At 39.3% G+C, this 16,445-nt stretch overlaps 1 protein-coding gene across 3 annotated transcripts in view; it reads right to left on the bottom strand.

Moving 5' to 3' along the window:
* The window catches only part of PDGFD (platelet derived growth factor D), a 335,184-nt gene that overhangs the window by 157,815 nt on the left and 160,924 nt on the right, over window positions 1-16,445 (bottom strand). For all 3 annotated transcript variants that reach the window (XM_033950339.1, XM_033950337.1, XM_033950338.1), the window contains one exon: window positions 9,072-9,276. In XM_033950339.1, coding sequence (XP_033806230.1) covers window positions 9,072-9,276 — 205 coding nt within the window. The remainder of the gene's footprint in view (window positions 1-9,071; window positions 9,277-16,445) is intronic.

Raw genomic sequence — 16,445 nt, forward strand, 5'->3', positions numbered from 1 at the left:
AAGGAAGCCGGCAAACTCGGAATATAAAGTGAGGTGGAGGGAGGGTGGGGGCTGCTGGACCTTTATTTAAGTATATAAATACTTAAATAAATATTGAGGCCTCTGCCTTGGGGCAGAATGATTTGTTTGTAATGTCTGCCGGTGCTCATCATGGCTGGCAGCCTCAGCATCTCTCTCCTGCAGTATCTAAAAATCATACCAGGGAGGAAAGAAAAGAATATTCTTATCCCTGATTTATGTTTATAATCCTTATTAAGTGGCATTTCAGGAAGCAGGGCCTTGCTGAAAAACAAGCTGCTCTGGAGTGCACATGCACAATCACAAATTCAAACAATTACCCCTAAAATGGTAGGATTAGTAGAGGCAATCACTTGTAATAGAGTTGATGGAGGCAAAAGAGAAAAGTTGTCACTCATTCAAAGGACAAGTACTTTAGTCTGATGATCTCTTTTATCACCTACTTTCCCCCCACATTCACATGCATTATTCTAAAACATAGCACTGGGATGCAATGACTTTTGTACTACAAAACCCCTGGCCTACATTTCTGGCACCTATCTTTGCCTACAACAGTCCACAGTCTGCAATCAGCAGATCATGGCAGAGGAATCCCTGATCAGCTGAGCCAGCAGGATTCCCCCAAACCGTGGCTTTGGGAAATCCTGCCAGCTCAGGTGATTGGGGATTCCCTTGCTGCGATTAGCTGAACCAACAGAGCAAACACCAATTCCTCTCTCTCTCTCTGACCCCTCTCTCCCACCCACCTACCGACTGATTCCCCCACTACCCTTCCAAGCAGTGGCGTAGCGAGGGTAAGAGGTGCCCGGATTGGTGATGTCCCTCCTCCGCCCTTTTCTCCACCCCACCCCTGCTGCATGCGTGAACACCCCATCCCTACCCCGTACCTCTTTTGACTTTACTGTTTCGTTGTGGGTATTCGCCCCTCTTTAGCAGAACTGGTTTATCATTTTAAAATCATGTGTGGCACCAATGGCAAGAAAATATAATGATAAAACAGCAACTAATTTTGCCTATTTTTATATATTAAAAAAAGTACTACATTTGAAATGTATATCACCCAGTCCATAAGGTGAATGTCCATATTGCTGTCTGTTGTTCTGCTGAGCACTGGCATTGAAACAGCAAAATGCATTTATTGCATACTTGTCCTCTGTCGAAACATTATGGTGGTATATTAGTTGTGTTGATAAAAATTTATAAACAAAGCCCTGCCAGCTGAACATCTCTTTCTCTAGTTCAGCAGCAGGAACTTTGATTTATAAGAACGGAATAAGCTAAATATTAGAGTACTAAGACTTATATGGATGCTGCGGGGACGGTGACGGGGCGGTGAATGGGATGGCAGTGGTGGTGACGGGGCGGTGAAAGGGATGGCGGTGACGGTGACGAGGCAGTGAATGGGATAGCAGTGGCAGTGACGGGGCGGTGAAAGGGATGGTGGTGACGGTGACAGGGTGGTGAATGGGATGGCAGTGGCGGTGACGGGGCGGTGAAAGGGATGGCGGTGACGGGGCGGTGAATGGGATGGCAGTGGCGGTGACAGGGCGGTGAAAGGGATGACGGTGACGGGGCGGTGAATGGGATGGCAGTGGCGGTGACGGGGCGGTGAAAGGGATGGCGGTGACGGTGACGAGGTGGTGAATGGGATGGCAGTGGTGGTGATGGGGCAGTGAAAGGGATGGCAGTGACGGTGACGGGGTGGTGAAGGGAACGGCGGTGATAGGGCGGTGCAGAGGATGGTGGGCCGGGGACGGGGCTGTGAAGGGGACAGATTTTTTCCCCCTGTCATTCTCTAATTTGGATACAGTAGGTTCTGGTGTGCTCACCATACACTATAAGGGAGTTGTGGTGAGATGTGAACATGCTTCTGCTCACTGCAGTACCTCCTAAGGTGTCCTACCGCTCTGCTGGGATGTCTGTGGCTAGCGTTCTAAAACTAATTGGGTGGTCTATGAAGCTGGTGGGAAACTAATTGGGATCTCACCTTGAAAAGGTTCCGATGAAACATGTTGGCGGCCTGAAAGATCCCGATAGCATGAGACCATGCATTAAGCTAAGTACTTTATCAATGCTTCAAATGAACTTTAAAAGCATCAAAAGCACTATATATATATTTTTTTTTAATTTCTTTTTTAATTATTTCTTTAAAAATATTTAAAAGAATTAAATTATTGGTTCCGGTGAAGAACAGACATATGAAGCTTAGGGCTATGACTATAATGAGCCCGGAGTGTTGTTCTGAGGATCCAGAAAAATTGAAACATTGATTGGCTTGGAAAATAGGGTTCACTGAAAGGTGATACACTGTAGTTTATAATATCTTTGTTATATTCAAGCTAAAATATTTTTTCTGTGCTAGTATTATGCAAACTATGATTTGGATATCGTTTTGAAAATTCCTCTCCGCATTTCTACAAATAAGGTATGTCAATATGCCACTACGTACCTTTATGTGGAGACCATCGCAAGTTGTCTAAATATTAAGATTTTAAAAAACAATCAAAAAGGGACAGAATTATCAAAGTTTTATTCCAATTTTCCTCAAGTGCAAAAAGTCCTGTATGAAACTATTTTCAGTGGGAAAAGCAACAGTGAAAAAGGAGCACATCTTTAATACATTCAACTGAGAATCCAAATAAAATATTTTGACATATTGGAATTATAGTGTTATTAGTGTTGAACTTTACACACTATTGGCCTGATTTACTATGGTTAATTCCCCATTCTATTTCTGATGGGATATAAAATTTTGTAGTGCATTTGATCCATCTATTGGTAATGTGCAAGAGAAATGAAAGCTAATGAGTTCTCAATTGATTTCCCATCATGGAAAATACACTGCCGATAGGTTGGCATTTGGTCACGCACCACACTGAAATGAAACTCTGCAGCTATAATGAAGTGCAGTAATTCAAATATGCTATTTTCAGAAAAAGTTGTGATATCTCACCATTATAGTACAACGTACTCCTCTTGAACTCAATTCCTATTTATTCCATAAATTTAATTTTGAAATAACCTACTGGAAAATCATTGTGAACTCAACATGAAGCCTACTAACGAGTCATATTATTGCTATTGGAAGTCTCTTTGCATCTTCTCTTGCCAACGTGTTTCCAAAGTTTGGCGGAATGCAGTAACAATTCATTAGCTAAAACATAAGAACTGCCACTGCTGGGTCAGACCAGTGGTCCATCGTGCCCAGCACTCCGCTCCCGCAAAGACCAGCACCCTAACTGAGACTAGCCCTACCTGCGTACTTTCCAGTTCAGCAGGAACTTGTCTAAGTTTGTCTTGAATCCCTGGAGGGTGTTTTCCCCTATGAAAGCCTCCGGAAGAGCGTTCCAGTTTTCCACCACTCTCTGGGTGAAGAAGAACTTCCTTACGTCAAGCATATATTAGGAGGGAGTTACCTAGTGGATAGAGCTGCTGTCTCCACACCCTGAGGTTGTATGTTCAATCCCAGCCTGCTCCTTGTGGCTCTGGGCAGTTCACGCTGTCTTTTACTAAATGGCAGTAGAGTTTCTTACTACAGCCCAGTGAGGTAAATACTTTGATGTTCATAGGAATTAAATGAGCATCAGAGCGTTTACCTCGCCGGCCCACAGTAAAAAGCTCTACCACAATTTAGTAAAAGGAGCCCTTAATCCTTCCAGTGCCCCAGGTTCCACAGTTATATTGTGAGCCTGGCAGGACAGTAACTGATTACAATTCAATGTATTATAAACCACTTTGGGTGAATCTCTTCACAAAAAAGGTGATTAATAAATCCAAATAAATACAATAAATATATTTATCGGGCTATTGATCTGACGTATTTCTAACTAACCAAATCTAAAGAGTATGGAACACTAACCCCTCCCTTTTACTAAGGTGCGCTAACCGATTAGCATGCGCTAATTGAATTAGTGCGTGCTAAGTGCTAACACGTATATAGACTAACATGTACGCGTTAGCGTTTAGTGCATGCTAAATTGATTAGCGTGCACTAATCGGTTAGCGCCCCTTAGTAAAAGAGGGCCTACAAGATCGAGCAGCCACAAACCACACGCACAAAAAAAGACCTGTGTCTTAAGCATTAAGCTGTGATACCACCTTCTCACACTAATTGCTGAGGTTCATTAACAAGTTTCCCATTGGCTACTCAACATAGGGTTACCAGATTTTAGTTAAATAAAATCTGAACCCATCGCCCCGCCCCCCCCAGGCCCGCCCAGTTCCATCCACATCATGTCCCAGACCCGCCTCCTCAACCTGTTCTCGTAGATCGGTCGAGCATCCACGCCTGCGCGGATGCAACGCAATGATGCCACATGCACGTGCTTGTGACATCACCCTATTGCATCAGTGCATGCGTGGATGCCCTGCTGACATGGTCCCAGAGAAGAAGCTTTTCAAAACCCAGACAATGCCTTCTAAAAAGAGGACATGCCTGGGTGAATCCAGACATCTGGTAACCCAGGCTCGACAGGGCCCCTGAAGAAGGCAAAAGTTTTGCCAAAACTTGACCTGTGTAGGGGCCCGGTCCTAATAGTCTATCTCTTGCAGCAATTGGTGTACAGCATACTATGTGAATATCTTAATATATGTGTTTTTGGACATACACTTGTCTTCATGCACCTTTTTTCTTTTATGTCATCACAAATCTAAAAGAGCATGACATAACAACATCTTTCATATATTTTTTATAATTTAAATAATTATTTTTGTATTGTATTTGTATTCAATAGGACCCCCGACGAAGGTTTGTCCGAAACACGGACCGTGTCGGGTCCATTGTTTGGTAAAAAGGTTTTTATATATTTATATTTGTCACAATAAATTTTGCCTGCATCTTGTACATATCTGCAGTTCCTTTTTTTGTTTGTTCCTGGTTGGTTTTTTCTGCAGACAAGGTTGGACCTTTCCTCCCTTTTTGTTGCTCTGTACAGCATACTATGTGAATATCTTAATATATGTGTTTTTGGACATAATAAAATCTTTTTACTCCGGACATAGCCACTTTTTTAAAGATTGAACCACATCATTAATATCATAGATGATGTCATACATTTGTAAGTCTATTATGATTCACTAAATTTTTTTTCACATAGATATAGAATGGAAGAAAGGCTCTTAATTTGAATAATAATTATCTGTTTGAAAGTACTTTTTTCTATGTTAAATATTTATCTCTATTAGGGGCCTTTTACCTAAGCTGCGTTAGGTGCTAAAATTTGCACTAAAACAATACCTAAAATTGCAAAAATGTGAGCAAGAGAGAAACTAATAAATACCTGTTCCTTTTCCTTCCAAAAATATTACTCTAATTAGGTTATGATAGTATGATGCTATGCATTTTCATTGAGTTAAGTAATTTTTGAGATGCTAAAATGTGCCTAACACAGCTTAATATGGCATACCACAGCACATACTTAGGCACCCTCTGGTATGGTGCGACCTCACCTGGAGTATTGCGTTCAATTCTGGCCTCCTTAACTCAAGAAAAATATAGCGGCACTAGAAAAGGCTCAAAGAAGAGCGACCAAGATGATAAAAGGGATGGAACTCCTCTCATATGAGGAAAGACTAAAACGGTTAGGGCTCATCAGCTTGGAAAAGAGACGACTGAGAGGAGATACAATTGAAGTCTACAAAAACCTGAGTGGATAGAATTCACACTTCTACCTCTAACCCTCTGTTGTAGTTCCTTCCTATTTCTCCTACTGTAAACCGCATCGAGCTCTACGAACGTGGAGATGATGCGGTATACAAACCTAAGGATTAGATTAGATTAGATTAGATTAGGTACAAGTGGATCAATTTTTCACTCCATCAAAAATCGCAGAGACTAGGGGAAACTCGATGAAGTTACAGGGAAATACTTTTAAAACCAATACGAGGAAATATTTTTTCACTTAGAGAATAGTTAAGCTTTGGAATGCATTGCCAGAAGTTGTGGTAAGAGTGGATAGCGTAGCTAGTTTTAAGAAAGGTTCGGACAAGTTCCTGGAGGAAAAGTCCATAGTCTTGTTACTGAAAAGACATGGGGGAAGCCACTGCTTGCCCTGGATCGGCAGCATGGAATGTTGCTACTTCTTGGGTTTTGAACAGGTACTAGGGACCTGGATTGGCCACCATGAAAACGGGCTACTGGGCTTGATGGACCATTGGTCTGACCCAGAAAGGCTATTCTTATGTTAGTATGCACTAGGTATTCCTTTGCAATCAGTGTAGCTACATTACTGTGTCCTGTTTAGCACAGGATTGCCATGTAGGAGGGGGTGCTGAAAAGTTCTCAGACCAACCAAGGGAATGACATATTCACCCCTTAATTTCAACACACTTGGCACATCGTGTCTGATGTAACATAGTAACATAGTAACATAGTAGATGACGGCAGATAAAGACCCGAATGGTCCATCCAGTCTGCCCAACCTGATTCAATTTAAATTTTTTTTTTTTTTTTTTTTCTTCTTAGCTATTTCTGGGCGAGAATCCAAAGCTTTACCCGGTACTGTGCTTGAGTTCCAACTGCCAAAATCTCTGTTAAGACTTACTCCAGCCCATCCTCCTCCAAACGGCCATGCACAGACACAGACCGTACAAGTCTGCCCATTAACTGGCCTAGTTCAATCTTTAATATTATTTTCTGATTCTAAATCTTCTGTGTTCATCCCACGCTTCTTTGAACTCAGTCACAGTTTTACTCTCCACCACCTCTCTCGGTTTCTGTAATCCTTCCAAAAAATACTCTGACGTCTGGTCACTGAAATACTGCTCCTTTCCTGCAATCACCTCCAAATCAATCAAACATTGTCGCCCTTTCAAACTCTTTTTAAGGTTTGGAAACAGGCAATAGTCAGCTGGAGCAAGATCTGGTGAGTAGGGTGGTGGGTGGTCTATGCACTGAAACCCTAACTGCGTCAAAGCATCCATTGTTTTGCCAGCCATTGTCTTGCAAAAATCAGCTTCCGCAGCTTCCCTCTCCTTTTTTTCTTTCAATGCTTCCTTTAATCGGTACAGCAAGTTACAATAGTGTTCTCTGTTTGGCATCCTTGGAAGATAGTCAGTCATTACAACACTTTCCTGATCCCAAAACACTGTGACCATGACCCTTCCTGCTGACCTTTGGGTCTTGAATTTCCTTAGCCCTGGAGAACCTGAATCATTGAGTGCTGCCATTGCATGGACTGTTGTTTTGTTTCAAGGTCACAGTTGTAAAACCATATTTCATCAACAGTAACTAGTCGTTTCAAAAAGTTGGCAGCAGCTCACTGAAAACGCTGCAAAATCAATTTGGAACTGTCCACTCAATGTCGTTTCTCATCAGCATTCAAACATTTGGGCACCCACTTGGCTGACAGTTTCTGCATACCCAGCTGTTCGTGGATTACACACCCAGCATGTTCTCTGGATATCTGTAGCGTCTCAGCAATTGTTTTAGCAGATCTGCCAAAATCTGGCCATGGACATGGTCAACGATTTCAGGAATTTACACCATTTGAGGCCTCCCAGACCTTACTACATTTTTGGTCTCGAAATCTCCATGCTGAAAGTTTGCACACCTGGTTTTCAATATGGAACATGATGAGCGTTTGTATCATACATTCATTTGATTTCCTTTGGAGTTTTCTTCTGAAGGAGTAGGAACTTCATGATGGTTCGGAGCTCCACGCTTGAAAATTCTCCACTTTTCATTAACATGGTTCAATCAATGATCTGAAACAATGTCAAAACATAGCAATATGATTCTGCAAATTGGTAATTTGCAAAATAACATTTTTTTCAGGTAAAGTGACAAAATAACACTCAGAATTTAAGAAGTTGGTTGGGCTAAGAATTTTCAGGACACCCTCGTAACCTCTTACCACTTACTAATGGGTGGCGGTAAGTGCTCTTGTGGTAATTTTTTTAATGGACCTACACAAATAGTAGCATTAATATGTGAGCATTAATTTTAAAAAATGGAAAAATCAGCTATTTTACAGCTGTAGCAAAAATGTCCTTAATGTGTGGAAAAAAACCTGAGCAAGGATCTCTATGGCCACTCACAGTTTAGTAAAATAATAATAATAATAATTTTATTCTTATATACCGCCAAAGCCATGATAGTTCGAGGCGGTTTACAAGAGGTGCTGGACAATCAGTGAAATGGTCACAATACAAAGTCATCGAATACAAGCTTACAGAATGGAAGAACTGAAAAACTATAAGATTCTTAGGTTACAAATCACTTAAACAAATTCGTTTTTACTGATTTTCTAAAACTGAAGTAGGATGGGGAATGCATGATAATGTTACCCAGCCAATCGTTCCATTTACCTGCCTGGAAGGCAAAAGTTCTGTCCAGGAATCTTTTGTAGCGGCAGGCCTTTATTGTCAGGTAGGTGAACATGTGAATTCTATGTGTGGGCCTAATAGAATTATCCAGATTAAATTGAGAAACCAAGTACACAGGGCCACAAAAGGCCCCTTAAGTTTATTCTATTCAAGAAAGACATATTTTTTTATTTGAATTTGTATTGAAATGCACCCATTTGAATAAAATATTAAAGGAAGTGGATGAGGGAAGAAAAAAAAAAAACCTAAACAAAGGAAATGCATCTATCCAAGAAACAAAAGCCATTACAATTATCCACCAGCCCACCAATGTGGAGAGAAAGAACCACAATAAAAAGGAAAATTATTAGGAAATTTAAGAACTACTTTATGTTCCTCCTAATTCCTGGAACTAATTATAATTAAGACCCACATCTAGACCTCCAAAGAACCCAAACATACACCCTCCTTCTCCTTCAAAATATTCTCAAGATGGTAAGAGCCGTAGTATATGAATGTGTGTGTATATTCCCCTGATAAATTATTGAACATTTTCACAGGAATTTTAGAAAAAAAAGTAATACTTAATATAAGGACTCCAACCTTCAACTGGAGGAATGCCTTCCTACACATCTATCTAGTTTGTGTAACTTCAGGAAATAGCATGATATAGATCCCGTCACAGAGAAAGATATCCAATAAAGTATTTGACTAATTTACTTAACTGTAATCAGAGTTTAATAATGTACCTGCAAATATCATTCTCTGGTTCTTCTAGTCCGAACTGCTTGTCAAATGCCAACTGTATTCTCGTGTTGTCTGCAGAATGTAGCCTCCATGTAAGCAAGAGGTTTCTGGGATAGCTATTTGGATAGCGAGGACTTTGCACATGGCCATTAGTCACAACATGTATGGCTTCCTCTTTCCGGTACAAAACTGTGAGGTGATTGCTCTCTGTTATTAATTAGAAGTTGCAGAAATTAGTATATTGTCGTTGTTGGAAGGAACAGAGAACAGTTTACAGTACAAGCAGAAACATTCACTTTCAAATGAATTTATGTAATAACAGACCCCCAGCAATTATATTACACTAGCTGATGCCCCGGCGTTGCACGGGTATTTAATTATAGCAATAACACTGTAAATGGATTCAAATAAAGATACTTTGTAGTGGTGAATGAAATTATTTTTTTACAGCTTAATAAAAAGTACAATGTTCAAATTATAATGTGAAATATTTGACAAAATGAATACAATACAACTAACGCAAAACGTGATTATAAACAACATTTTTAGTTTCACCTCCTGGAGCAAGAACATATAAATTCTTGGGTGAACCCACCCTTGAGCAAGCAACATAGAGTTGTGGGCCGCGAGACCCCCAGAACATATCACCCCAGGTAGTGAGGGATCTGCATACCAAGTTTCGTTCAAATCGGTCAAGCCGTTTTTGAATTACAGTGAGAATGGCAGCTTTTTACATTTTTTCCATTGACATGAATGGGTGAAATCTGATTTTCTGTTTGTAGCTCCGCCCACGTGTGCAGGTGGGCCGCGAGACCCCCAGAACATATCACCCCAGGTAGTGAGGGATCTGCATACCAAGTTTCGTTCAAATCGGTCAAGCCGTTTTTGCGTGATCGCGGCACACACACACACACATACACACATACATACACACATACATACCTCCGATTTTATATATATAGATTATGGATCACTAATATGCTCCAGAAGGAGTTCAATGTGATTGACAATTTAGAGGAGCCTGGCCATATCCAGGGATTACATTATTGCATTAGGGCTCATGACACATGGTTTGTGGTCGTGTATATGTATTATTATGGCATATGGTTTGGAGAGAAGATTGGCTACATCTGGTGTTGTAGTCTTGATATTACGGGTTCAGGTATGGGTGTCTCTTTCCCGGTTTGTGGGGAGCTTGGTCATCTATTGAGATAGGAGAGGTGATTTGTATTTTGTTTGATTTCTGGTGGTTGTATGTGTGTGGGTGGGGGGATAAGGTTCAAAGTTGTAAAAAAATTGCATACATCCCTTCTACTGGTCTTATATAAAAGGCCTATTTTTCTGCGTATATAAAATGATATATGCACCAAAATATATGTTTTCTCAGAAGAAAATACAGATATTATTTTTAATCTCTCTTTAATTAATTTATATTTATTAAAACTTATATACCATTTTCCTGAAACCCAGTTATTCAAAACTGTTAACAACAGCTAAAACATGCAATAACAAATTTCCACATAAATTAGTATTCACAAAAAGCATATAACTTCCAACATTTACATAAAAGTCAGCTTACAATACTATTGTACAATCATGCCTTGGTGCTTTTTCCTCAATTTCTACTTATCCCCCTTTAGTCCTAAGTAAACAGAAAAGCCTTGAACTGTTTTCTAACCTGTGTCAAACTAAAGGGAATGTTTACTAAGCTGCATTACACACCTAGAGTGGGGTTTTTACTGCACGTTAAGCATTCGTGCAAGCCCATGCTAATGACTAATGCACAGGTAAAATTATATGTCAGCTGATTAACACTGTTAAGGGCAGAGTAGGAATGACAGTGGTGGAGCAGATATATGGCTGTTGATAATAGCTAGCGCATGGGTCATGACCATGTGCTAGCTGCTATAACTGCCCAGAGTGCTGCTGCAAATACTGCCACCTTGAGGAGATGGTAGGTGCAGCAGAGCTGCCACTGTTGTCTCAGGCCACTCCTCAGTTCGGCATCTCCATCAATTCTCCCCATCCCAAATGATCTGGCCCACCCAATCCCTCCCATAATTCAAGCCACCCCCTCCCAATCACCCTTCAAAGAAAGTTGCCCCAAACCCCAACCCAGACAGGCCCCCCTCAATCAAAACCCATCACCAGATCCCTAACCAAACTTTTTCACCCCCCAGACCTCCTTCTGAGAACACCGGAACCTATCTTGGAGGCATCCCTAGTGGGCAGGTAGGCCCAGGTGGGAATAATCCTCTGCTCCCACCTGGCCTGGCTCAGGCTTCAAAATGGTGGCTTGCTAACCCTTAATTGTAGACTCATGGTACTATCATGAAAGTTTATCTGTCCATATAAATTCAATTCAATTAAATTGTTTTTGCAAATTGGTCATGCGCCCAAAATTTTCTTTTTTTTTTTTTTTCCATGAAAGTTTATTAAGTTTTCAAGAACAAATAACAGAAAAATAAAAGGAAAAGTACAGAGTACAAAGGCATTATGCATTTACAGGATGATAAGATAAATCTTTGTAGAGTCAGGTACATATACTTTGTAGATATATAGATACAGGAGACCATCTCATCGTTATGGATTTAAAATGGCCTCTTTTTCTGGACAACATTGACTCATACTTTTGATGCTGTAAAACTAGGTTCCACCAATGATGAACATGAAGTAGATTAGAAGATTTCCAATTGGATAGAACTAATTTTTGCGCTAGATTCAATAGAATATCAAAGAGTTTTTTATGGTAATCTGCTATGAGAACATGAGGAGACTGTGACTTAAATATCACTATCGAGAATGATAAATCACATTCCAAATGGAAAATCATTTTTATAATATTCCATACGTCAGTCCAGAAGGAATGAGTAAAGGAACATTCATACAACATGTGGACAGTGGTACCAGGGCACAAATTACAATTCCAGCACACATTGGATGAGCTGAGGCCAGCAGTATGAAGCTTATAGGGAGTCCAGATTGCTTTATGATATAAAAAATACATAGACTGTAGCGTACTCGCTGAAGATACAGCTCTTAATGTTTTAGACCATAAAAGTGACCTTGATGTAGCATCCACCTGACAATTACAATCTCTTTCCCATATGTCCTTAAGTACCAGGATTGATGATACATGTTTCGTTAGAAGTAACTTATACAATCTAGAAGCGACATGTCCTGTTGTCAAGTATTGTGTAGCTAGCTGAGAAAGCGTAGGTGTTTGAGGTTTTATAGAACTGAAAAGCGGTGTGGTGTTTATACAATGATTAAGTTGCATCCATTTAAAATAAGAGGAAGATGGAAGGCCAAATTTAGCTTGAAGAATATTAAATGGGAGCAACTTATAGTCTGTACCTAAGACATCTTGTAGATATAGAACACCTTTATCTATCCATTCCTTCCAAAGAAAAGGTTTCCTATTGATAAGGATATTAGAATTAGACCACAAAGAGGGAGACAATGATTGAAGATATGGATGATCCAGATGAGAATCAAACTCTAGCAAACATTGTGATGTCTGTTTGAGAATGGGATTGGTGAGAGAAATTGTAGAAGCCGTCAGAAAAGCTGAAGGAGAAAGCGGTTGAATAAGATGCTTTTCCAGTTCAAACCATATAGGTGAGTATGTGTCATTATCCGCAAACCAATAAAGGCCTTGATGGATGATAAATGATTTTATGATAGGTAAGAAAATCAGGAAAAAGAACACCGCCATTTTCTTTATTTCTTTTGAGTTTTTGTAAAGCTATAAGTGGTTGTTTATTTTTCCAAAGGAAAGAGGATAAGAGCGAGTCAAGGTTTTTGTAAAACGCGGTGGGGAAAAGAGAGGGAATCATAAGCAAAGTATAATTTATTTTGGGCATTAACATCATCTTAATCGTTTCGAGATGACCCCACCATGACAAATGTAAAGGGTTCCAAGAGTGAATTAAGGTCTTAACAAGTTGGATATTAATATCAATAGTATCAGAAAGAGAGGTAGTAAGTTCAATACCAAGATATTTTAATTTTTTAGGGGTCCATTGGAGCTGATAGGGATTAATCATGGAGGAGTTGGCATAATGATTGAGAGGGAGGGATTCTGTTTTGTCCTGATTTAGTTTATATCCTGAGAAAGAGGAATAATCTGTGATAACTTGAAGGAGCTCTTTTAGTGAGCTTTCAGGATTAGAGATGTACAAAAAGACATCATCTGCATATGCAGAGAGTTTTATTTCAAAGGAGTTGTATAAAATACCCGATATATTGGAGTTTTGTCTAATGCGAAGTAGCAGGGGTTCCAGTGCAAGATTAAATAAATAGGGGGACAAGGGGCATCCTTGCCTAGTTCCCCTATGCAGAGGAAAGGAAGTGGAAAGTGTATTATTTGCAATTATTCTAGCAGAAGGAGCAGTATACGTAACTTTAATCATTTCAATAAAAGAAGATGGAGCACCAAACCAATGTAAAATAGAAAAAAGGTAATTCCATTCTATCCTATCAAAGGCCTTTTCGGCATCAAGCGATAGAGCAATAATAGAATGTTGAGAAGATTCAGCAATGTGGGCCAGATGAAAAAATAATCTAGTATTATCTGCAATAAGCCTACTAGGCATGAAGCCTATTTGATTTGGATGAATAACTTTTATGGATGATTAATTTGAGTCTATTAGCTAGAATTTTGGCATATAATTTATAGTCTACATTTAAAAGTGATATAGGTCTATAGTTTTGTACTAAAAGAGAGTCTTTATTGGGCTTCGGCAGGACAGTGATGATAGCTTCGGAGAAATGGGAGGATTTAACGTTCTCAGGGGTCAAATATTGAAACAAATGATGGAGATGAGGTAGTATATCATTCTGAAAGATTTTATAAAATTCTGCTGGAATACCATCTGCTCCAGGAGATTTTATGAGATGGTAATTGTTTCAAGGCAACTCTCAATTCTTCTACCTCAATAGATTATCAAGAAAGGAGGTATCAAATGAAGACCAAGTAGGTCTATCCAATTTGTGTAAAAAGGAGGATAAGGAGGATGATATTAAAGGTGAATCAGACTGATACAACGCATTGTAGAAGGTCTGAAATTCTGTAAGAATTCCAGAGTAGGATGTTACATTAACATTATCACGGTTTTGAATGGCAGGAATCTGTATCTTACTTTTCTTTCTCTTTAAGTAAGAGGCCAGCATCTTACCACTTTTATTTCCCTCAGCATAATAAACTGCCTCAGTCATAAAGATTTGTATACCAGCCTGTTTGGAAAGGATGGAGTTGTATTCATACTTAAGCTGACATAGAGCATTATATTTAGTAGGGTCTTTCGTAAGGGAGAATTGTGTTTCCAGGCTTGAAATTCGATTCTCCAAATCCGTTAGAGTGGATTGGTCAGATTTACGCTTATGTGCAGCAAGGGAAATAAATTCCCCCCTTAAGGAGGCCTTAAAAGCTTCCCATGTTGTTAAAGGATTGGTATCCAAATAGGGATTTTGTTCAAAGTAAGCTGCAATAAAAAGTTTTATATGTTGTACAATCTGATCATCCTCCAAAAGTGAGATTGGCATTCTCCAAAGAGGAGATTTAGGAACAAGATCAGGAGTCCAATAGAGAACACATGAAATTAAAGAGTGATCAGATATAAGTATTGGATATATAGAAGAACTAGCAAGTGACTGAAGAAGATGCTGGGAAACAAATATATAATCGTGAGAAGCTATTATGAGGAATTGAGTGATAGGTATACTCTCTGGCAGAGGGGTGTTGAATTCGCCAGGAATCCGCAAGGTGCAATTGTGTGATGAGTGAATGGAAGGATATGTGGGATCTTTGTGGAGTCATTTTGGTAGTGGATTGTTTATCAATATGAAGATCAAAAGGGAGGTTGAAATCCCCTGCCATTATGATTGGTAGTGGATCAAAGGTCTGAATCGTGTTTAGAAGGTTTAAGAAGAACTCTGGAGAGTCTCCATTAGGCGCATAGACATTTATCAACAAGAACTTAATGGTACGCACCTCTAATTGGGCTATTATCCATCTGCCATTGGGATCTATAACCTGTTTAACAATGTGAGGTTGTAAGGATTTGGAGAACAGGATAGATACTCCCCCTTTTCTTCCCATGGAAGGAGAGTCAATGGCTGAGACAATCCAAGGACAAGATTTGGTCAAAATAGAGGTGGATGTAAGATGGGTTTCTTGCAACATTATTATATCTGGATGTTTTCGTTTCAAATGTAACAATATTTTCTTTCTTTTAATAGGATTTTTCAAACCATTTATATTCCAGGAGACAACAGTGACCTGAGATTGTTTAGTCAAGGACATGGAATTGAGACATCAGTGTAATCATATATAACCTGAAAGTAGAAATCTTTAGGAGTACAATTAAGAAAAGAAAAATGCAATATGCCTCGTACATCAATACACTTAAACACATAACCTCTATTAAACAGAGCAACCCGCTCAATCAAAAAAAACAGGCATACAGGACTAAAAAAAGTCCAGCCAATCAGAATGAGAAAAAAAATTGGTTCCATTCACCAGAAAAAAAAAAACCACAGAGGCATATAGAACTCCTCTCTCTATAAAGACATAGTAGGGAGCATGGAGCAATAGTACTAAGTTACAGAAATTGAGACATGCAGTCTAACTGATTATTTCCATATAGTATAATAATTACAAGAAAACAACAACAAAAAAAGAATAAACAGTGATCAATCGATACATGAGGGTAAGGAAAGAAAATCCTAATTTAGATGGTCTAGGTAATAATAAAAGCAGCTCAAAAGTTATTACCATAGTATGAGCAACAACATAATAATAACAACTGGAAATTAGCTTACACCTAACCTGATAGAGAAGGCTGTCAGTGTAAGGGATGAGTCAACAATAAAGACATAAAATAGAAAATCAGACAGCATAAAAAAAATAAAATTTCAAGAATAGTCAAAATGTCTTTAGTTCAAAAGGAGAGATCAAAGTCCAGATTTGCAAGTTGTGACTTCAAAATCTTCTATAGAAAGAACTAGAGACTAGAAGCTAAGTCCAGAATTCTGTAGTTGTAGTAGTCACTGGATCGGTATATTCAAGCCGATAAAGAATATAGAAGAAATAACAGACACCATATAAGTCGGCCCATTAAGGTGAAAACTGAGTCTGGAGAATGTCGACAGTAGACAAATAGTGAAGTAGTAGGTGAAAAGGCTTTCAGGGATCAGCAGTCAGACGACAATCGAGGCGTAGAAATCACAGAAAGCAGGTCAGTGAAAATTCCTTAGGTAGATGACATGCCCTGCGTTTGAAGGTTGTCAAGAAATGATTGAAGCAGCTCCGGAGATTCAAAGTGTTTCGTTGAGTTGTTAATGGTGACGATCATTCTAGCTGGGTATTGCAA

This window comes from Geotrypetes seraphini, chromosome 6 (genome assembly GCF_902459505.1).
Source record: "Geotrypetes seraphini chromosome 6, aGeoSer1.1, whole genome shotgun sequence".
Taxonomy (NCBI): domain Eukaryota; kingdom Metazoa; phylum Chordata; class Amphibia; order Gymnophiona; family Dermophiidae; genus Geotrypetes; species Geotrypetes seraphini.